The sequence below is a fragment of the Lissotriton vulgaris genome, chromosome 5 (assembly GCF_964263255.1).
Source record: "Lissotriton vulgaris chromosome 5, aLisVul1.2, whole genome shotgun sequence".
Taxonomy (NCBI): Eukaryota; Metazoa; Chordata; class Amphibia; order Caudata; family Salamandridae; genus Lissotriton; species Lissotriton vulgaris.
The window spans coordinates 218,855,930-218,880,237 of record NC_141693.1 but is presented as its reverse complement, the minus strand read 5'-3'; the positions used below and the strand labels follow the sequence as shown (position 1 = coordinate 218,880,237).

Genomic DNA, 24,308 nt, shown 5'->3' with positions numbered 1-24,308 from the left:
CTGAAACAGGTCCCAGGATGCTTGGCTTGGCAGTTCGGGCTGGACACTTGCTATGAGGAAGACTGATTTGCATATGGCTTGGTCTGAACTAGAGGGGCGAAGTAAGCTAAAAACGATGATGGATTCAACCCAGATCTGTGACTGGGGGTCAGTGTCTGAAAAGTTTCAGCGATCCGTCCATCATCTCCCTGTGTTTGCTAAGTACCTGTACAAAGCTTGGAGGCTTAGACATAAGTATAATGCGGTCCGACTGTCCTCATGAGAGGCTTGCTGCCACAGATTCAAGTGTACGCTGAGGTCCTTTTTGACTGCCTGAAGGTTGGTATACGCATCACAAGAAATGAGTGGCCTGGATAACCATTATGAGCCGCTGCTAGAGCTAACACATTATTAATACTCTGTGGCCCACATGTATCGACCAATTTTGCATTCACAAAAGGGCAGATTCGCATGAATTGGTGTGTTTGAGAATGCAAAAAAGGCTTTTTACATGTATCAAACCCTATTTTTTGATTCGGTAACCTATTACCGAATCAGAAAATGGGTTATCTATTCACTATTTGGAAGGGGTGTTTTTAGGGCATCCTTTCCAAATGGCAGATAGCAACGATATGTATGAATGTTTTGTGACAGTGAATGCGGTTGCAAAGCATTCTCAATTTACCACCAACTTCAATGGATTAACCAAGAATTTTGCTCATTTATTTTTTACACAATATCGAATTGCTCAATGATTTTATTGTGTTTACTGTGTTTATATGATGATCGTTTATGAGCGTGAATAGTTAAAATAAAAATGTATGCTATCTGAAGTCCAGGTTATCGTGGGACACTAATATCGAAGAATAAAATATCAAAAGATAAATATATTTTGATTTTATTTACCCAACTCCATATCTATAAATCTTGACAACGTGTATATGTAATCAAGGTCTACAGATGTGGAGTTAAGAAGAGCAAATCTGTACTCTCTCTGTGCACTTACCTTACTTGATATGCTGTCCCTTGATAGTTTGTCCACAATATTCTTGTACTTGATATTCAAAGTAAAATCGTTTCTGGGTCACGTGTGTGGCTAGGATGCCAAATCACCAAAGATTGAAGGAGCTTAGGCAATTGAACTTTAGGACTGCAGCCTGCCTGGTTCGTGGGCAGTGGATTCTCCTCATGAGCACTGTGATAAACTGTGTGATCAACATAAACCTTGCCACATTATACCTGGTTCTTTGCTAGAACGAAATTTATAAAATTTATAAAAACTGGAAGCAGCATAGTGAATAAGAAAAGTGTGCAGAAAAGTTTCAGTTAAGGTTGAAAGTCCCAGATATGAAAGATGCTGAAATGAATTCTGTTGGGTGATTTAGGAATACTGGAGATGTGGTGTGGTGAGTATTCAAGCACATTTAATTAGCTAATTGTTGTATAATCGAAAGAGACATGTCTGTTTCTTTACAGAATACTTAGTTATGTGAAGAACATTTAGGAATCCAAGGTGTAACATTTGGTGAACAATTGTGGCTACATTCTAATATAGTTTGAGCCAAGGACATCATTCATCACAAAGTTGGGCTGCCAACAACAATGTTTGCAAGTAAGGAACCAATCTGTACAGATGAACAGTGCAGAATTCTCTCCTTTCATCTTGATGGCGCTCACGTCCAAGCGTGCAGAAAGAGGATTAGGATGTTAGATTTATCCTCTGTCTTTTCTCTGGTCATTAAGAATTATACTGCCCAGAAGGCTGCTTTCTGTATGAAATTTACTTTTTACTTTTTTTTCCTCCTGTTTTAGGTGGATGAGTTTCAGAAACAGAATATTGGAAGTTCCATGGTGCTGCCCAGCCTCTCATCTGTTACCATGGAAACTGCAATGATAATGAACAACATCCAGCGCATCATCCAGGTAGGCAGGTTATCTCCCAATAAGCTATCATGAAAGTGTGCTTTTTCACTACAAATTTTCATTTATCGTCCATTGAGAAGACACACAGAAGGGCTCTATTTTGGATAGAGAGAGGGAAGTTGTATTCAAAGTACTACCTTGTGTGGACTGGGTTCTTGCAGGATTGTCTATCTCCCAATGCCTTCTACTGTAGCACCAAAGGAAGTGAGACCAATTCAGTGCATTTTCTTCCTTCCACCAAACTCTAATTAAAATTGTTATGGTTTAGTTCTTATTTCTGCTGGTGACTGTGGCTTTTTTCCACCCACTTCTGCCATTCACCTGTGTCATTCCCTAGGGTTCCAACTTTGAGCCAAAGATGTTTGTTTAATACTTAAAACCACAACAGTTTCTCTTCTGCAATCTAGACATAGCTGTTGACCTTTGTCATGGTCCTGCAACTAAAACCTAAAGTGTCAAGTTTATAAAAGCCCCAGAGAGATTAATTGATTCTGGACTTAAAAAGGCTTACCCTTTAAGGTGTGCTCACTGCAAAGCAAAAATGCCTGGTAGAGATGATTTTTCTCTTATGAGGATCCTGTATTACTCAAAACCCTCATTATTTAGATACCTGAATTCCCTCAAAAGCTGACAAGCATGGCACCCCTGTTTAGGCACCTCAACTATCCAGCAATGCCCCTTGTCTTTTTGCTACTTCAATTCAGAAAGGAACTAAAACCCCACCTGTTCAGCAACATATCAATCTCAGCATCTGAAACTAGGCAACTGTGCACTAGTGATTGTGAGTCTTGCCCAACCACATGCCCAGCCTCTCATGTAAGTGATGCCTGCATCTTGACCCTCTCCCCCACATCCTTAACTGTACTTGCAGATCTTTACTTTCTGCTTTAATCTCTTCAGGTAACAGCTAGAACGTTAATCTTATGTAAATGCATTCTCTCATGGCCTCCTAGTCATTTTTGGCTTTTAACCTGCAATTTGAAAAGCCAATTTGTGAAAGATAATCCCATGAGCAACTGCCAAGAGCTGAGTGAGAAGGTCTGAGTGTCCTGCTTGATTTCTTGAGGATAAGAAGTTCCTTACAGTAGCCACTGTGCTGCCCAGCACTCCTTAAAAGTGACCATGTTAAGAGGATAAATCACCAAGGGTGTTGCTCTTTATTGAGGGTGGTAATTAATACAGAAGATAATAGCAAGGCACTAAACTTCCTCAGACATCAGGTTAGAGGAAGGACTCAAGCAAGAAAATTCAGAATTAGATCCATTAGAAGTTCAAACTGCAAGACTCAAAAATCCTTGACAAAAATATTAGCAAGGGGTAAATAATTGCCTCTAAAAATTGTGTTGTTATGCATCACTTGTAAATGCCTCCTTACATATGATTCAACCCGGAATTGATACAACATGAAAATACTTCATCTTGTATTGGGAACATCTTGTACAATTCTCTGGACAGACCATCATCTTTGAATGGGCATTTTACAAAGTTTGTCCATGCTCCTCTCTGGAAACTCATGGCATTTGTTTGGCACGTGAAACAACCCAAGTTTGACTTCAGTTGCCTAGTGGTGCGCTTGTCAGTCCTACAATCTTTCATACCTCATGCTGTAGATGGCTCTTAGAACACCCATTTGGGTGACCACAGGCTTGGAAATGCTAGTGCAGTCTAGGCGGTGAAGTCCTTGAGCTCGGCGCCCTGTAACATGCAGTCAGATGGTGAGAGGAGAACATAGTCTTTGGTAAGCTCTTGGCACAGATGTAATAGTACCTGAGGAAATGCAATTAAGCCATTGACTATAGGCATGCTTGTGGCATGTGTAGCTGTAGATACATATGATCTGCATAATCTTGCATCTAATGTGTGCAACTTGTTATTCTTCAAAAAAGAACTCCTCCTATGACTGGCTATGCACATGGGCATCGGCTCCACCATTAGATTGTTTTCTTTTGCTGTCGGGTTTGGACATATTACAGAGTGAGCCCTGGGTCGACTCCTTGTGATGTTTGTGGAAACTGAATCGATGTATGCTCTCCTGTTGGTGTAAAAAGATTTTCTTTGTTCAGGTTTCTCCTGGTCTCACCGACCATCGATCTTAGACAACCAGGTTTCTCTCAACGCCCCTTCTCGGAGCCCTTCCCCTTGTGGGGCATTGTGCCTTGTCTTTGCTTCTTCTTGTCGATGATGACTAGACAGTGTTGGTAAGGACTACCTCCCTATGCTGCGCTCCGTGTCAACCCAAGTATCTTTGGGCCGACCAACACCAGGTATGCAACGATTGTCTGTCTTCTGAACATGATGAGGTTACCAGCCTGCCTTACCTTCCTTTTAAAGAAGACACTCTAGTATTAATGTGATTGGAGGCTTGCACGTGTGAAAATGCTGCGCCAAGCAGGAGATGCCACCCCCGATATCTTTGGGGACTGGTGAGTCGAGGAACAATTGGAGACTGATCCATCCCCGGTCAACCCTCTGTAGTTCAACCCTGAACCCAGCACACTGTCCAAGTCAGAAACAGAGGAGCAGTAGCATCCAGAGGTGTATCATGTATCTAAGACTCTGACCGTGAGTAGTGCCTAACAATATCCGAGTGCTCACCGACACATGCCAATCATCACCCCAGCCAGTAATTGGGCTTCGAGCCCACAGGCCTATCAACATGTCTCTCTGGTCAACCACTGCCTGCAGGCCATGGTCCACACCAACAGAAAGCTTCAGAGCCAATACCGCTCCCTCCACCGGCGCAGAAAACTCCTCACAAACCTTGACCGTCCTCATCACTGACAGCCATACCTGTGTGAAATCTTCACTGAAACCCACTTCATTTCCGAAACAGCAACCCGTACCAAAACTCCACTTTGAACCTGAAAACCTGCAGACATTGAGTTGTTTGGCATTGAAACTACCATCGAAGGTGAGCTCAGATGATTCAGAGCAGCCTAAACATCGGGGTCTATAAGAAGAGCTTGATGCATGTCAAAGGAGACTCTTCATTCATCCACAGGCTGGAAAGATATTGATCAACCTAAGGCGCAGGACACTCTTCCTTGGAATAGAAAATGGACCTTTGAGGAGCAGCTTGCTCTGCAGCATATCTAGCACCTCTATCTACTGCTCCCTTGACACAGCTGATACAGCTGATACTGCTGCCAGGGGATTCATTCCAGTGTCCTCATTCAGCGCCATACTTAGCTTCATGTTTCTGGCTTCAAGCCAGAAGTTCAACAGGCTCTGTAAAATCTGATTTTGGATGGTGAACATCTCTTTGGACTGCAGGTGTATCAGATGCTCGAAAATATCAAGAAAGACACAGACACAGACACAGCCAAGTCTATGGGTGATCTGCAAAAAGACAATAAAGGAGGGCCCCTGAATATAAATCATGGGTGCGGAATAGGGGCAGCAATCCAGTGAACTGCTTTCTACGAAGATCGAAGATGTTATTAAGTTAACAGTAGTAAATACACAGTTACTTGCTTGTCAACATGAAATGTAATGCCCAACAATTCTGAAAACAATATACTAAAGAATGGTCTGTGAGCAGCAGGTCTGCACGCTAGTCAGGGAATTTGCATGATCCATGCAGACCTGTGGTCCACAGACCACTCATTGGGAATCCCATTTTATTTTCTCAGTGGGCCGAAGCACTCTAAGCATGTGCAAGATGCCCGATACTTCTTGCATTGATATTATCGTTGGAAGGATGGTGTGAAGTAAGATTAAGGCAGCCTGTAGTACGAGGGGGGCCTTTTTCACTTGATGCTTTTCAGGTCTCGGAGAAGCGGCTGGGTGCTTGTGCCACAGCCAGCCCCTGCTCCTTTGGACCCCTACCTGTTCAAGGTGAGTCCTGAACGGAGAAGGAATAGCATCTTGTGAAGATGTATCATCGAGTGAGTGTGGTTTCGCTAATTCAGGGGGTGAAGTTTTGTACTGGGTACTAACTAGCTGGCAACCCGGTGTGATTTGTGGATACATGTGGATGTACTTTCACAGTCTTGATTCAACGTACGATCTATAATATATTGTTTTAATAAAACACTGTGAGAGAAAATACCATTCTCTGGAAGTATATTGGAACAACGAATAATAACACTTGCCTTTGTGTAGCTTTTATATTTCCTCTATCTAAAGGATTCACAGTGAAAAAAAACTAATATTGGACTATTTGATTTCAGCTAGAAGTTGTCAAAAAACAAGATCAAATCCCCTAAGAAATAAATCGCACCACATAGGGCTGTTGAAGAAATTATCTACTATCCCAGCTTACTTTCTGAAACCAACTTAGGATAGTAATATATCAACAGTGGAAAGTATTGAAGAAATGAAATCAAATTCTCTAGTGAAACAGCCTTACAACACACCTAGTACTCCATTGTAAGATTTGCCCAGAAAAGGCTCAATCAACAGATACACTGTTGATGGATTATACGTTGCCGGATATTGCCCCAGTAAAATTGTCTATACATGAACCCACAAGTGCAAACATGAATCTTACAATTCCTGCAACTCTATCCTTATCCACCCAGAAAACAACAATTTCCTTATTTTGTAGCACCCCAAGTAAACTCTCATTTTCCGTCTCCAAGACTTCTGTAATATTGGAACATAATTTGTATGCATCTTTTAATTTACCTGGGGATATTCTTCTATGCTCAGAATTACTTCATTGTCTGGAACAAATTTTATCCTCTATCCTGAATTTGCTTGCATAATCTACATTCAATTCATATCATATCCTTTATATTTTGGCAGTAAATACTTAAAGAATTACCAGATAAAGTAGAGATGATGGAGACAGGAAATAGATGAGAGATATTTTTAAGAGTCTGCAACGTTCAGGTTGGTTGCCTCTGGTCAAAGGCCATTGACATCGGCATGAAGAAAGATTTGAGAGTTTTTGAACTAGAGTCATTCTTATTAGAAGTTTTATTTAAGGTTCCTGAATCGCCGAGTAATGTGAATATTGTGCCTATGCTAGGTGCCTTCCCTCTTTTCTGATTTTCAATAAAAAGAAAGACTTTGCAACTAAAACCCAATACTTAATTAACAGTTTGAAGAAAAAAGTGAAAAAACAGAATTTGAAAAGAAAATGTCAAAGGCTAAAAAAAAAAGAGGAGCAAGGAAAATAACAGTTCGAGGCATATGAGCTGCAGATCGTACACTTAGCATTAGATCGCCACCTGGTGTTGGGCCGGATGATTGCAGGTTGTTGTCTTCTTGGAAAAGTCTTTGTGGTAATGATATAGGTGACTCCTCCCTTGGACAATACTGCGGATGGGCATCGGCTCCATCCTTAGATTGGTTTTTTCCGCCACTGGGTTCGGATGAAAGTTTCTCCGCTCCGGCTAGAAAAACTTTTCCAGCAACTTCAAAGCGAAAAACTTCCACAATCTTCAAGTAACTACCTTCGACATCGAAGATAAGGCTTTTCGACGCCATAACTTCCATTCCGGTCATCGAAGTGGGCCGGTAGGCCTATCGACGCCGTGCGGCGTACACCACATGGAAAGAATTCCGTTAAAGAAATGCCAGGAAAAATTCCCGCATAGCGATCATCACGAGGTTTGCAACCTCTGTCTATCGCCGGATCACAACGAGTCGACCTGCACAGCTTGTGCGTCCTTCTGATCGAAGAAGACCATCCGGGATCGTGGGGGCCCGTCGTCACAAAATGAGGAGATATGCCCCAGCACCGGAAAATATCTTCGACGACGAGCTTCTGCTCGTTCCAGAAGAAGATGATTCGCCAGATCTCCAGATTGTATCAGAGGCAGAGGACTCGGACGACTCGATTCCGTCACGTCAACCCGTGAGTACCTCTGCCCCTGCACCTCATACACTGCCCAAGCCAAAGGCGAAGGTCAGCACTCCGCCCAAGGCGCCCAGTCGAGACCAAGCGCTCCCTCTTAAAGCCCAGACTTCAAGATCGGCTCCGAGGAAGACAACTACGCCTTCAGGTGCTTCGGCACCGAGCAAACCACACGTGCCGATCCCACCACCTCCAACGGCACTGAGGCCAAAAGACTCTTCGGCACCGAAACTAAAAGACTCTTCGGCACCGAAACCGAAAGACTCTTCGGTGCCGAAACCAAAAGACCCTTCGGTACCGAAATCAAAATAATCTTCGGCTCCAAAGCTGTCGACTTCCAAAGATAAAGATGGAAAGTCAGCTTCCACTCTGAAGACTGCCGTTCTGGTGATAACACCCGCAAGGCCGGATCCCGAGGTTCCGAAGCCCTCGGACGCGCCTGTCAAACCGAAAGTAACACCTTCGGCACCAAGAACTTTGCCACAGGACACTAACAGCTCCTAAGGCAAAACGACAAAAGCAACCTCTGTAGGAACCGAAAAAATCTGACAAGGAATCCAAAGTTATTGATGCGTCAGGTAAAAGGATTGCTGCACAAGCTACAAATATATGGCGCATTGCCAACACACAAGCCCTTCTCTCACGTTATGACAGGGCTCATTACGACCAAATAGAAACACTAATGCAGCACCTCCCAGATCAGTATAAGGATCAGGCAACTGAGCTTATTCAAGAAGGCAAATTAATATCAAATGCCTCAATAAATTGTGCACTAAATGTCGCAGACACAGCTGCTAGAGCTGTAAATACTAGCGTGATACTCGGGAGACATGCATGGCTACGCTTTTCCGGGTTCAAACAAGAGGTGCAAACCACAATTTTGAACCAGCCCTTTAACCAAAACCAGTTATTCGGTCCAGAAGTAGACCCTACACTGGAGAAAATGAAAAAAGACACGGATAAGGCAAAGTCAATGGGAGCTCTACAATCCACACAGACTAGAGGTTCTTTTCGTCGCTCCTTTTATAGAGGAGGCTCCAAGCAGACTGGAGCAGACACTGCAACATCTTTCAAAACACAAACACAAACAAAGGAAGAGGATGCGGTAACAACAGCAATCGCTCCTCCTCCACAACTAAACAGTGACTTCCCTCTGCTCCCCCAACAGCATTCCACTCCTGTGGGGGGCAGATTAACACAGTTCCTGCCTGTCTGGAACTCCATCACAACAGACAGGTGGGCAAGACCGATTATCCAACATGGCTACTGCCTAGAACTTACAGCAACCCCCCCAAACATACCACCCAGGCAGCGTCCTATGTCTACAGATCACCTGACTCTGCTTCAACAAGAAGTCCTAGCACTTCTACAAAAAGATGCTATTCAACTAGTCCCATTAAAGCAGGGGTACTCATAGTACGGCCCGCGGGCCGCCAGCGGCCCGGCAAGCCTTCGGTGGCGGCCCGTGGCCCTTGCAGATATTGTACCAGAGGAGAGGCTCTGCTCTATGGGGGCCGGGAGATTCCAGCCATAGAGTGGAGCTGCTGGGGCCTCAGAAGAGGTGAAACAGAACAAAGCCTCATTAACAAGGTAATGGTCTTTTAAAGACGTGTGAAGCGCTCCGTGGCGGCTGTGTGCGCACCAGGCAAATAAATTAATGAAATCAAAAACGAAGAATAAGGAAAGCCCTTGTTAATGACTGTTTGACTAACTCCCTCTTGACTTCACGAACTCACTCTTGCCTTTGCTAACTCTCTCTTGCCTTCACTCATATTCTTTTTTTTTTTATTGGCTTTCCCGTTCAAGTAAATGTACGGTTTCCTTTTCAGTTTACGGAAATATGCGGTCTTCTGATTTCTGAGTACTCTGTCTATTTTCTTCCCACATATGCTTTGTAATCTTGCTCTTGAAGCTTGGCCTTTTTCATCAATAGGCGCCTCAGGTTTGCAATTTCGTTCAACCCTTTTTTGCAATTGTAAAGCTTAGCTTCCTTAAATTTCCGAGCACAATTAAAAACAAGTGTGAAGTTGTGTGTGATTTAAACCGGCATGTATGTTATATTCTTCATATTTGTATAGAGACTGCAAGTCCCAATCTATGGCCTATTTGTTTGACAACGTTAGAGAAGAACGACTGGAATTAATTGTTCAGTTCTCAAAAACAAACTTAATTTGATTAATTTCTAAAAATGGCTTTATATTGTTTCCAGAACATAAGGGCTCAATCTTTGAGCAGTGCTTTGTTCTTATTTATGCTTGCAATGTTTAAATCATTTACCATTATACTTCTATAACCCGCGTTTCTGGTTTTTGTCATGTTTTACATTTTTGCATAGGTGAATGTGTTCTTCAGCTTGGGGAGGGCGAGGGAGGGAGACAGTCAAGGGAGGGAGAGAGTCAGGGGAGGGCAGGGCAGGCCGAGGGAGGGAGAGAGCCAGGGCAGGCCGAGGGAGGGAGAGAGTCAGGGGAGGGCTAGGGAGGGAGAGACTGAGAGTCAGGGGAGGGCGAGGGAGGGAGAGAGGGAGTCAGTGGAGGGCGAGGGAGGGAGAGAGAGGGAGAGTCAGGGAAGGGAGAGACAGGGAGAGTCAGAAGAGGGCAAGGGAAGGGGAGAGAGGGAGAGTCAGGGGAGTGAGAGGGAGGGAGGGAGGGAGGGAGGCAGAGGGAGGGAGGGAGACGGAGGGAGGGAGACAGAGGGAAACCGAGGGAGGCAGAGGGAAGGATGGAGACCGAGGGTGAGAAGGAGGGAGACAGAGAGAGAGAGAGAGAGGGAGACAGAAAGAGAGAGGGAGGGAGACAGAAAGAGAGAGGGAGGGAGACAGAAAGAGAGAGGGAGGGAGACAGCGAGAGGGAGCGAGACAGAGAAAGAGAGAAAGAGAGAGGGAGGGAGACAGAGAGGGAGACAGAGAGATGGAGGGTGACAGAGGGAGAGAGGGGGGGAGGGAGACAGAGGGAGAGAGAGAAAGAGAGAGAGAGGGAGGGAGGGAGACAGAGGGGGAGAGACAGAGGGGGAGAGACAGAGGGGGAGAGACAGAGGGGGAGAGACGGAGGGGGAGAGACGGAGGGGGAGAGACGGAGGGGGAGAGACGCAGGGGGAGAGACGGAGGGGGAGAGACGGAGGGGGGAGACGGAGGGGGGGAGACGGAGGGGGGGAGACGGAGGGGGGGAGACGGAGGGGGAGAGACGGAGGGGGAGAGACGGAGGGGGGGAGACGGAGAGAGAGCGGGAGAGAGCGGGAGGGAGACAGAGAGAGAGCGGGAGAGAGCGGGAGGGAGACAGAGAGAGAGCGGGAGAGAGCGGGAGGGAGACAGAGAGAGAGCGGGAGAGAGCGGGAGGGAGACAGAGAGAGAGCGGGAGAGAGACAGAGAAGGAGCGGGAGGGAGGGAGAGAGACAGAGAGAGAGGGAGCGAGAGAGAAAGAGAGGGAGTGAGGGAGAGAGACAGGGAGAAAGAGAGGGAGGGAGGGAGACAGAGGAAGGAAGAGATAGAGAGAGGGAGCGAGACAGAGAGAGAGGGAGCGAGAGAGAAAGAGAGGGAGGGAGAGAGACAGAGAGGGAGGGAGGGAGAGAGACAGAGAGAAAGAGAGGGAGGGAGGGAGGGATTTGTGTATGCTAGGTCTGGTGGCTCAGTGGACGAAGAGGTCCGCTGCAGGGTCCTGTGTTCAACCTCATGGCCACAGTTTTTTTTGCGGCCCTCGGACACAAACCACACTGTAAATTTGGCCTCTGAGAGAAAGTTTGAGAGTACCCATGCATTAGAGGAACAGGGGACGGGGGTTTACTCGATGTATTTTCTAATTCCCAAAAAGGACGGGACACTGAGACAAATTCTCAACCTCAGGCCCCTCAACCATTACATACAATCAGATCATTTTCATATGATCACTCTGCAACAAGTGCTCCCACTGTTGCAACAAGGCGATTTCCTTTCAACACTAGACTTAAAGGACGCCTATTTTCACATCCCAATACATCCTGCTCACAGGAAGTACCTACGGTTTGTAATACAAGGACAGCATTATCAGTTCAAAGTCCTTCCATTTGGTGTCACAACAGCTCCACAAGTGTTCACGAAGTGCTTAGCAGTAGTAGCAGCACATCTCAGAAGACAACAAATACACGTCTTCCCTTACCTGGACGATTGGCTCCTAAAAGCCAAATCATTCCACCAATGTGTACAACACTCAGCTGACAATTCAACTGTTGCACGACTTAGGGTTTACGATCAACTACACAAAGTTCGCACGTGCATCAGTACCTAGGAGCTACCATAAACACATCTACAGCTCTAGCGTATCCCAGTCCAGCCAGGATACAGAGCATTCAAGCCTTAGTCTCAACTTTTCAACACCAACAGTCTCTCCAAGCAAGAGTGTTCATGAGATTAATAGGCATGATGGCATCTTGCATCTTCATAGTGCCACATCCAGGACTGCAAATGCGTCCATTACAAGAGTGTCTAGCACAACAGTGGAATCAGGCTCAAGGTCAGCTCACAGACCTGGTGTTGGTAGACAGCCGTACGCATCGCTCTCTGCAATGGTGGAACACCAAAAACTTGACAAGAGGATGGCCGTTCCTCGAGCCTGTTCCACAAATAATGCTCACAACAGACGCATCCCTCACAGGATGGGGAGCCCATCTCTTACACCACACGACTCAAGGTTGATGGAACAACCAACAAAAGCTGTTGCATATCAACCATCTAGAGTTGCTAGCAATATTCTTAGCACTCAAAACCTTTTTAACTTCAAGTACAGAACAAATCTGTCTTAATCCGGACGGACAATGACAGCAATGTACTATATACAAAAACAGGGTGGGGACACTCTCTGCAACTGCCCCACCTCGCACAGAGCATTTGGAGATGGGCCGTTCCTCAAAACATATATCTGTTAGCGGAACACCTTCCAGGAGTTCACAATCAGATAGCGGATCTGTTAAGTCGGCAGTCACAAGAGATTCACGAATGGGAACTACATCCACAAGTTCTTCAACCATTCTTCCAACAGTGGGGGCACCCACACATAGACCTGTTTGCCACCCACGAAAATGCAAAATGCCCAGCTTTCGCCGCCAGGTTCCCACACCCAAGGTCAGAGGGCAATGCAATATGGATGAACTGGTCAGGCAGATTTGCGTACGCTTTTCCGCCTCTCCCCCTCATTCCACTAGTGGTGCGCAAGCTCAAACATAAGTCTCTCAAGCTCATTCTAGTAGTTTCCACATGGGCATGCCAGCCGTGGTTCACCACGCTACTACATCTCTCTCTGGTTCCACATCAAAAGTTACAGCTCACACCCTCGATGTTAACACATAACCATGGAGAAATCAGACACCCAGACCTGAACCAACTGAATTTGGCGATCTGGCTTTCTGAAGTCTTAGAGTTTGGTTATCTTAACCTACCACCAGACTGCATGAATATCATTAAAGAGGCGAAAAAACCCATTACTAGAGCGTGTTATGCCGCCAAATGGAAAAGATTTGCAATATATTGCAAACATAATCACAATGATCCACTGGATGCTTCCATCCAAGATATCATTTGTTACCGGTTACATCTACAAAGGTCTAATTTGGCATACTCTTCCATACGCCTACATCTTTCAGCAATTGCAGCCTATTTACAAAACAGACAACACTTGTCTCTTTTTAGGGTACCTGCAATCAAATCATTTATGGAAGGATTAAAAAGAATAATCCCTCCTAGGCTGCCACCTTCTCCAGTATGGAACCTAAATTTGGTCCTTACGAGACTCATGGGACCCCCTTTTGAGCCTCTGCATAAATGTGAACTGCAATTTCTGACATGGAAAACTGCCTTCCTGGTTGCCATCACCTCTCTCAGAAGAGTGAGTGAAATAAAATTGTTCACTATACAAGAACCATTTTTTAAAATACATACTAATAAAGTGGTTCTCAGATCTAATCCAAAATTTCTTTCAAAGGTGATCACACCTTTTCATTTAAACCAATCTGTAGAGTTACCTGTGTTTTTCCAAAACCCAGACTCGATAGCAGAAAGGGCCTTACACATGTTAGATGTTAAAAGAGCTCTGCTATACTACATATATAGAACCAAATCCTTTAGAAAGACAAAACAATTGTTTGTATCTTTCTCTCCTCCACACAAAGGCAACCCTATCTCTAAGGGTAGGATTGCTAGGTGGATTGTTAAGTGCATACAGATATGCTATCAGAAAGCTAAATGCACACTAACTGTTCCTCCTAGAGCACACTCCACTCACAAGCAAGGAGCCTTTATGGCCTTCTTAGGAAATATACCATTAGAGGACATATGCAAGGCAGCAACATGGTCTACACCACACACCTTCACTAAACACTATTGTGTTGATGTGCAAGCCAAGCAGCAAACTGCAGTAGGCCAGGCTGTCCTTAGAACATTATTTCAAACTACTGCAATGGATACAGGCGACCACCGCTAGGGTAGAAACTGCTGCACAATCGATGCTAAGTGTACGATCTGCAGCTCATATGCCTCGAACGGAAAATGCTACTTACCAGTATGCATCTGTTCTTGGCATGTAGAGCTGCAGATTCGTACACGCCCTCCCGCCTCCCAGGATCTGTATCCATTCCAGTTCTCATCTTAATTAGATGCACACGCATGGACATCCTTTTTTTCTTACTGTATCTTTACTAACTCCATCATTTCCCATCATGGCGAAAAACAATCTAAGGATGGAGCCGATGCCCATGCGCAGTATTGTCCAAGGGAGGAGTCACCTATATCGTGACCACTAATACTTCTCCAAGAAGACAACAACCAGCAATCATCCGAGCCCAACACCAGGTGGCGATCTAATGCTAAGTGTACGAATCTGCAGCTCTACATGCCAAGAACAGATGCATACTGGTAAGTAGCATTTTCCTTTTCTTCTGATGTAATTCTACAAGAACATAAATCGGGGACTCCAGATGTCATCTCAGCTCTCCCATGTTTTACTAAATCAATTCACACTAAAGACTTAACTTTCAAGAAAGCTATATTGGAAGCTGGTGATGGTGATCCCCAACCAAGTAATCATGAAGATGTATCGGACCTTTCATGTTCTACCTTCGATCCGAGCTCAGGTTTTTAACCCCATTTTGGATCATCTGTTATTAGATGTACAATGTCCACAGCAACTATGCAGATTTGAAATTGAAATGAAAGTATGCCTTTGACACTTCATTTTATTGTTTTGTTTGATGATTAAATTACCTTTATAAATCATTTCCTTTTCCTGAACTGTATGTTAGAATTTGAGCCATTAAGGATGATGCTAGGATATTTTGTTAGTGAAATTACCATGCTTCTGTTGAACAGAGAACAAGGGTCACCTTTAACTCAAAAGTAATTGTTAATTTGATATTGGAAAATTGTTACTTTTTCTTCAGCAGAGATATAGATGTAATCCCCCTCATTTTGCAGCATAGAATTCAACAAAACCAGTTTTGCATTGTGGTAAGGTAGATAGAACATCTCTTGAGTATTGCAGTATGTCTCTGGTGGAATTGTAAAATAATGCAACATTAATTGTCATTTCATTAGGATTAGGGGTTAGATCTGTCACACTCCTAGGACAAAATAATCCCCCCTTGTGGTTAATGAAGTAGATAAAGTATCTAAATGGAATTGGTTAGCAGAAGCTCTAAACAGTAATCAATCTACGTCTCAAGATTGTGCAGCCCATTTAGGAAAGGCATTCAAGTCCTTAACTGGAATTTAGCTGGTTGTACATCTAAGTCTCAAAAGATTTGCACCCTGAAATCCCTAAATGCTATATTATCTGCATCCAGGTGACTTGGAACTTGGGGGCCCTGCAATCTGATAATTTCTCTGTAATTAGTTGTCCGGCAAAAACAAAACAAAACAGGAAACTCTTCTAATTTAGCACACTGTACATTGTTTCATAGGAGCAGTGATGTTAATGGAAGCCTTTTTGCCTGCTAATATATATATTCCACCTGGATCAAAGAGCAATTCTCTTGAAAAACTGTGAAAAAGTGCAGTCACCGAAATAGAAAACATTAACAATGTAATTATAGTAGGAGACTGTAATGCATTTATCTCCTGTCATGCTGTAAGATTGTTTTCAGATAGAGAAAGTGAAGAAGCCCTAAATAATCCTATATCTATCTCTCCGTCATTATTTAGAAAAAATAAGAGGACGCTCCTATTAGAATCCTGCAGGGACAATAAAGTTATTATTGTAAATAGAAGATTGGATAAAGATATATCACTCTTAGTAGTAAAAGGGTAGTTCAGTAACCCCACATTTGGTTTACTATCTGATCTGAATATAGTAGATACTCCCCTGAGTGACCATAAAATCCCATCATTTACTATTGCCGTTGTTCCAGAGGGTATCTTGATATGGAATAAAAGGGGAGAGATGGTGCACTACAGTGCATCCCATATTAGGATGCACTGGAATGCATCTTAGGTCTCTGCAACAAGAAACCCTCTGGTAAATTACAAAGACAGGAGTTTTTATGTTTTTCTAATGAGGAAAATAATTCTAGGAATGCACCTCTTTGTCATGGTTTACCCCCCCCCTTTTATGCCACTGGTACTGATATTTTTCGACTGATGCACACTGGATACCTGCTAAGTGCTCTTTCCCTAAAGCAAGGTATAATGGTCAAATTGTCAAGCACCCCTGTAATCCCTAGTAAATGGTGTCCCTGGTACCTAGGGCATGGGTACTGAAGAATGTCCCTAAGGGCTGCAGCATGTATTATGCCATCCCACGGGACCCCCATACAAATTCCATGCCGAAAGCCACTGCAGGTTGCATGACCTAGTGCTAACCATGTGTGAGAACATGACATGACATGGCATAGTCAGTTTGCCATGCCAAAGTCAGTACATATAATACACCCCTAAGGCAGGGTGCATTATATTACATATGAGGACATGTCTGCATGGGCAGGTATGTCCCTGTGCTGTCTAGTCCAATTACTAGATAGTACAAGTGAACAGGGAAGCCATCTTCAGTAAAAATGAACCCGAGGAAGACGCACTGCACGCCACTTGGAGAAAAACTGGACTAAGCTCATGTCAAACACCATAGAGGGGAAAACTCTGTGGATTTAGAGCAGTCTGAGGAATCCCAAAATTTTAACACCATAAAAGGGCCGAACGAGGCTATAAAAGAATAAAAATAACAAAGATAGAAGACCATCAGAAGAGTATTGAACACAACTAAAGGGCACTGTAAAGCATAAAAACAATTACTTTTAAGATAAACCTAGAAGGTGTTTTTTAAAGATGAAATTTCCAACGAGAAAGAAGCCAAGTAACAAGAATCAATAAAAACCAAGGCTGTTTTTCTCTCATGAGATTCGCAAAATTAAAAGCGACGAGCATGCCTAATGAAAGCGGAGTGTCAAGACGGCAATAAAATGTTGTAAGGAGTAATATCAGCAGGCAACCAACCAGTGCCAAACAAGAGAGACCTATTCTTGTTTTGAAAAAGATGGAACAATAAGCTCAAGCCATCGAAACGAGTCACAGCCATTGTCTGACACAATCCCTGGGACAATAATCAATCCTCAAGATACCCTAAAGATACGTGCTACTGGGATTAATTGTGAAAAATATTTTGACCCTGATGTGTTGTTGAATGACAAATTGAATTGTCTATCTTTTGTCTCTCTGTTTCATTTGTTTGTGTTCAAGATAGGTATAGGGTTATAAATGTGTGCTTATTCATTTCCACATTTGAACCCTTTGTTTGTATACTCTGGGGTTTTGTAAATATTGTTTTTATGCACCTTGTGATAAATTTCTCTTGTATGACATATGAATAGGCTGCTATGAATTGTGTTATGTATTGTGCACCTTATGGTAATATTTTTTAATTGCAAACACTACAACAAAATTCTGTTTTTTAATAAAAATACTTCTTAATATTTTAATTTAGACTTTGACTGGTTATATTTTAAATTAGGCAAGAGTTCAATGTATGGGTTAATATTGTGTGATACTCAATGCTGTAGATAAATCAAATTTCAGGATTTGAATCATTTGTCCGCCAAGGGATAACTTTGTCAACAGTACTCTACTCCCCTGGTTGGTAAAAGGGGTCTCTCTCTTCCTTTTCTAATTATTACTTCCCCTTTAAGCATCTGTTTGTGACATGTAATGCTGTAGATACACACATGCCAATCCTCCTCTCTAGAAGCCTCTGGTTGTTGCAAACTTTCTTTTCTCTTTTGCATGGTCATCTATTCTTTCCTTTCTCATGTTCCATGTTTATTCTCACCCGCTGTGCCAAAAACAATCTAACAATAAAGCTGATGCAATGCTCATGAACGAGTCATAGGAGGGTCACTATTTTGTGTGATGTGAAAGACTTATTCGAAGAAAAACAAATAGCACGCTTACGAGCTCAACACTTGATGGCAGGAGTATGGAAAGCATGAGAATTGACAGCACTACAAGCCCCAAACAGATGCTTACAGGGTAAGTAACTTATTCCTTATAGAGTGCTACCACCTTCTGGAGCAACATGAAATCGGTTTTAAAAAAAGATCAAGAATACAGGAGAAAGTATGAGATTTATCTTCAGACACTAAAACAGTATCAATAAAAAGTCTGTAGTTCTGATGCAGTGGCATTTTATTGTTTAACATCACTTTTACTTATTAATAATTTTCATTATTGCTGCTGAGGATTTTAGTAATGACCAGGCTTCATATAATGTATGTCTCCTTGTCTTGCATTAATATCCTGTGTACACTGCTCTCATTTAGAATATAATCGTAGGCTCTGTGTAACTCTAAATGTTTTTTCTGTGACGCAGTTCACCGCTCCTTGAAACTAGGTCCCCTCTAGTAAAATACCTAAAGTATTAAGTTTTAAATGTCTCAGCAAAAATGAGGTATATTGCATCTACCAAATTAAACTATCTCACATCCCTAAAATCATATAAGAAACTGATCAAATGTATTTTCTCCTCTTATTTTGCTTTCTGGATCCCATCAGTGTCTGGTGTGTCCCTTAGAAAGGAATAAGCTGAGGGAGAGATAGCAGTAGAGCATGCTGAGGAAATGAAGTGAGCATTGTTGTTCTACCTTGACAGCTGGAAGGAATTCTGAGTGGGTGATAAACTCTTCATGGTCTATGTAGGAGCCATAAAAGGGAAGGCGATACTGAAAAGGACCATCTTGTGATGGATCGCTCTGTGCATTAACATATGCTATGCATTTGCCATGATGCAACCCCCTGAGGGTTTGCAAGCTCACTCCACCAGAGCCTAGGCTGCACCCTCTGCTTTAGCCCACGGTGTCCTGGTCCTGGACATCTGTCAGGCAGCAAAGTGGACATCCCTGCACATATTCACCAAGGCCTACTGCCTGGACAGTCAGGTCCATTGTGACGGCCACTATACACGTTTGGTCCTGCATGACTATGTAATTTAATTGACTTCACAGACCCACATAAGGGGTGGTATTACTTGGGTATCTATTCTAAGGTAAGGAATCTGTGGCTAGAAGTCTCTATCAGATGAACAAGTTACTTACCTATGGTTATGCCTTACCTGGTAGAGACTCTATGTAGCTGTACTGTCCTTATCAAGCCCCCCATGCTTTCCACTCATGCGAACCGATTAGAGTGTAAGGGCACCCTTTTTAGGGCCTTAGTTTGTCACACCTGGGGTTAGTGCTCATCGTGGCTCCTCGTTCCTTGCGTGGAAAGTCTAAAAAGTAACTGACATATATGCCTATATAGGGGACCGTGCATGTCGCTTCCGGCATGGAAAATGCCGCCGACACCTAGAAGAATAATGCCACCTACCAGAACGCATCGGGTACTTCTCGAAAATCTTCTGGCTACAGTTTGGCATCTGGGGAAATTCTAAGGTAAGGATTCTGAAGGTAGATAGAGTCTCTGCTAGATAAGGTGTTTCTGAAGAGAAGTAACTTGTTCTTCACAAACGTTCCAAAAAACCTACTACTTTCTTCAAGCCGTCACTTTAAAGCAGGGGACTGCAGCTTTGTAAGTCTATGTACACCATGTAATCCAGCCGTATCCAGTTCAAGATCCTTACCCTTGCCTACCGAGCCATCAACGACCTCGGACCCAACTACTTGAAAAAACGTGTCTCAATATCCCGTTCCATCAGATCCTTGAGATCCAATGACCTCCGCCTACTGATCTCTCCCCGTTTTAGACTCTCTAGAATGGGTGGCAGAGGGTTCAGTGTTATCGCGGCAAAATTGTGGAACGCTCTGCCAATAGATCTTAGATTCTGTCCTTCTGAATCCATCTTCCGGGCCAGACTCAAAACTTGGCTCTTTTCTGGACTCTGATTTTTATTCTGCTGTTTTCCCTCCATGCTCCTCTCTTCGCACCTGGAGGTTCAGGTTCTAGCGCCGGGACACCCCCTCGGGGGTAGCTGAGCGCTCTACAAACTACAAAAATAAATAAATAAAATCTACAACAGACATGCTCCAAAAGGAAATCATTACTTACCTGTATCAATTGCCTTGCATTAGTTATGTTGTAGATTTACATGTAACCCTCCCACCTCACTGTATGCTGTAAAGTAGTGAAAATAATAATCACTTATATGTTTGTTTAGCACAAGTACACGGAGTCATATTGCAACAGCTAATAAAATAACATCCTCTAAGGTGGTGTCTGTGTCCTGATGCATTACAAGCTTCAAGGGCGTGAACATAAGTCATTTAATACACAGCCAAAACCAAAAGAAAGATTTTGAAGATGGAAAAAGGTTAATATCCTGAACCAAATACTAAGTGCCAAAAGAGTGTATTGCATGTAATTCTACAAAGCTGCAATCCAATTCTATAGGTAAGTACATTATTATGATTATTTGATATGTAACACAACTTTGGTAGGAATAAAGGGCTCTTGCTCCCACCTGACACAGTGCTGAAGCGGATTGTATAACCAGAACTCTTGTAACAAAGCCATGTTGGATGCAGTTTTAGTGTGAGAGCCTTTCACTGCAATAGTGGCAAGATGTGTGAAGGTGAACTGAATGACCATTGCAATTTTGTTTTAGGAGAATGAGAGATTGAAACATGAGGTGTTTGAGAAGAGTAATCGTATTGAGGAGCAGAACGAGAAGATCACTGAACTCATCCAGCGAAATCAGAGGTAGGGCCACCCAGAATCCATCTGTTAGAGAGGCTGGTAGTAAAGACAGCACTACTGGGCCTTTTAGTTTGTGTAGTGGTCAATATTAGTGCTGACAAACCATGATAGCAAAGAGTGTCTCACTAAAACAACATGATGGCTGTTGAATGCCCTTGAGGAGAAGAGAGAGCCACACAGTTTTTCCATCATGAAATTGGCTGGATGAACATAAGTCAACAAGGACATTTCTTTGAAAAAGTGCTGTCTTACTACATCTCTGGAGGCTCTCAATGTGTTTGTATTTGGTGTTTGGGTTTCTAGAGTAATAGGACGGTGAGTAGTGGAAAAGAATTAGAAGCCATAAATTCTAATATAGTTTCCACAGTTGTTGATAAATAAGGAAATGTTTATTTATGGTCTTAGAAAGAAAGTTATAAAATATGTTCTTTGTTAAAAAGCATGTTGTTCTGCCAGTTGTCGCCTCTCTGGAGACACTTGCAATCCTATCCAGCCTTTTCACATTGTGTTTATCCTACGATTATATCCCAGGTATGTGGAACAAAGCAACCTATTAATGGAGAAACGGAATGACACTTTGATATCATCCACCGAGAACACCCAGGCACGAGTCCTGCATGCGGAGCAAGCAAAAGTATGCACTTAATTTATTTTTATATTACGTTTGTGTTAAAACAGTTTTGTTTTGGCTTCAGTAAAAAAAGGAACACATTTTGTTTGAAAAAAGTGTTGTTATAGAGGCCCAACAATTAAAATAAGTGTATTGTTTAATCACATACATATCTAAACATGTGAAAAGGTCCCATGATGTGTATAGTTACAGATTTCATTTACAGGAACATAGGAGGGAAAACAACGTGTAATGGCGGAGTGATCAAAAGTGCAAGTTAAAAATATATTGCTAAATCCAGTTATCTGTTTTAACTAGTGGCAGTGTCTAACAATATGTAACTGTATTACGAATTAACATTCCGACTTCTTGTTGAGTAGGGCAGAGTCTTCAAAGGGACAACAGGAAAGAAACAACAGGGCTTCAGTCACTCCAGGCCACCAATCTCAATGAGGTTAAAGCAAATACACATAGGCCAACAAGAGTCTATTTCAAACATCTTCAAACAGTGGGACGCCCTGACACCCCGTAGGTTCCCAGGGAGTGCAAATACCTCTGCAATCACTTGTAAATGAAGATGGCCTGTAAAATAAAACTGTTGTTGCATCATTTTATTTTGCATTTGCCGGTTCTTAGCCAGTGCTGTAGGGAGTGGCGGGCGGGGCATGGGAGGAGGAGTTCTACGTGCACTCCCTAAGTGCTCATGTGTGTTTGGCCGGCCGTCTCAGGCTGACCAAAACACACATGCACACTTAGGTTTCTCCAGTCCAGCTGCATTGAGCAGCCAGGCTGGAGAAACCCCTCAGACTCCCTGGCCTGAGCGGAGCGTCTTTCCTGCCCACTCTGGCCAATCCCCGCTCTGCTCTGCAGCACAGGGATTAGATGGGAGTCTGTCCCAGAGTTTGCTAGGACCCTGGAAGAGGAGAGGCAGTGTAACGCGATGCTAGAGGCAGCTGGTGGCTAAAGGTACTTTTTTTTTAACATCTATTATTTCTAAATACCCTCCCCTCTACTCCCTCCCCCCCCCCCCCCCCTCGTGATCCCCCCCACCCGCCCTACCACCCTATAATTGTGGCGGCCGCCACTGAGTCAGTGAGTGTGGTTACTGGTCGAAGGCATTGCTAATAAGAACACAACTTTCTGCAACTATGTTGTTGTTCTTTCATATTGTTACTGCATATAAGACAACTCACACATCTGAAAATAAAAATAAATACAGGTTAAACTATACAGGAGAAGGTTGCGAAACCTCAATTTGTTAATGCCATCACTGCAGGTGTCTGTGTGACCAGAGAGTCACAGAATTGTAGCCATGTCAAGTGCCACGCATCTCACGTTAGAATAATGCATTTCTGGTAATTTTTCCGCATTACCACAATGCCTGAGATTGTCACGCAAAAGAACCTTTTCCTGAAGTGTGATAAAACGGTGTAGTTCAAGTTACTCGCTTTGCTGGGATAGAAGCATAAAAGCTGACCTCCGAGTACTGTTTTTTAAAGGACACAAGGTTGCGCTAGTGTAAAACATTATGACTTAGAAATATCCTGTTATCACAGAAAGCCAAACGAACTTAAGTGATTTGAAGGCCGAAACATATAACCATGCACCCTCCTAATTAATGTAAAAAAGCACCCCCTGCACAAACCATAGTATCAAACGGATGTGAATGTCCAGCCACAAAGCGAACCTTCTAAATACTTGCCAAGACCTGGGTCAGTCTAAACTACGGGCCCCTCTCACATCCTGTAGTCGGCCTCGGGTCCCACGAGGCAGAGAGACTGGGCAGACTCTGTTAATTGATCCTGATCTGATCATGCCAATAATTTGATTGATTGCTAAACAGGGAGGCGCAGGCTGGCTAAGGCAGGGAATCTCGGTTTGATTTATTGTGCCTCTGCCGCCCGCCCAGCAGCAGGGCTCCGACCTAGGCTGTGGGCTGTGCCATGGGTGACATTATACTGTGCGCGAGAAAGTGTCACTCAGTCGTTGAATGTCACTCATAATTCCACTGAAATGATGAAAATGTCATACATAAGCAATCTGAAACCTTGGCAGCTATGGAAATGAATCCTGGGTGTGCAGTGAGGGTTCCTGTCTGACAGAAAGCACTGTGAATATGCCAGTCATTTTAAAAATATATTGCACACAGTTTAATATAGGCCGCCACAAAATGATCTAGTGTTTAAGATAACAACAATTGCTTTCACTTTAGCAATATGTAATCAGGCTGTACCTAGTGCAAACATGTTTATAAGTTTCTATTAAAACAATGCATTGCAGAACACAGCCGATGGTCCATTTACGTTACCTCTCAAAAGTAATATATATTTTTGTCACTATGAAACTTCAAGTGACTCAATTAAAGACTATGCAGACTTTCAAGCAGCCTTTGGATGTGTTTATTAACCAATTGCACACATTTAGATTGCTTTTAGGAAGCAGGTCCTTGGGTGAGAAGATCTGTTTCTTTAGTTCTCTGTCCTACTCTCCGCTTCACAGCACAAGAGACATGGCACACTTTTCATTTTCAGCCAGAGGCACCTAGAGGTCTGCATTAACTGTCTAGGTACGGTTGTTTTTTAAACAAAGTATGAGAACTGTTATTGTAAAATTAAAAAAGCATGGACACGTCGGACCCTGTAGATGCCCCTCACTTAGACCTTTGTTTACATGCAGATGCCCTTTTAGGGGAGTCAAAAGATCGGAAGGGATGAGGCATGCTGGATCTCATTCATATGCAGAGCCCTGATGGGATGAACCCTGACATCCCAGGCATAAGAGGAAAGGAGCGAGATCCATGGATGCCGCCAAGCAAATGGCAGTGCAGGGGGCAGTAAGAGCGACGCGCTTCTTGCGAG

The 24,308-nt window shown here is 43.4% G+C and overlaps 1 protein-coding gene across 1 annotated transcript in view; it reads left to right on the top strand.

The window, feature by feature from the left end:
* Positions 1-24,308, top strand: part of FKBP15 (FKBP prolyl isomerase family member 15) — a 384,455-nt gene that overhangs the window by 218,572 nt on the left and 141,575 nt on the right. Inside the window, exons 17-19 of the mRNA XM_086921201.1 lie at positions 1,792-1,902; positions 20,749-20,843; positions 21,372-21,474. Of these exons, the coding sequence (XP_086777327.1) occupies positions 1,792-1,902; positions 20,749-20,843; positions 21,372-21,474 (309 nt within the window). The remainder of the gene's footprint in view (positions 1-1,791; positions 1,903-20,748; positions 20,844-21,371; positions 21,475-24,308) is intronic.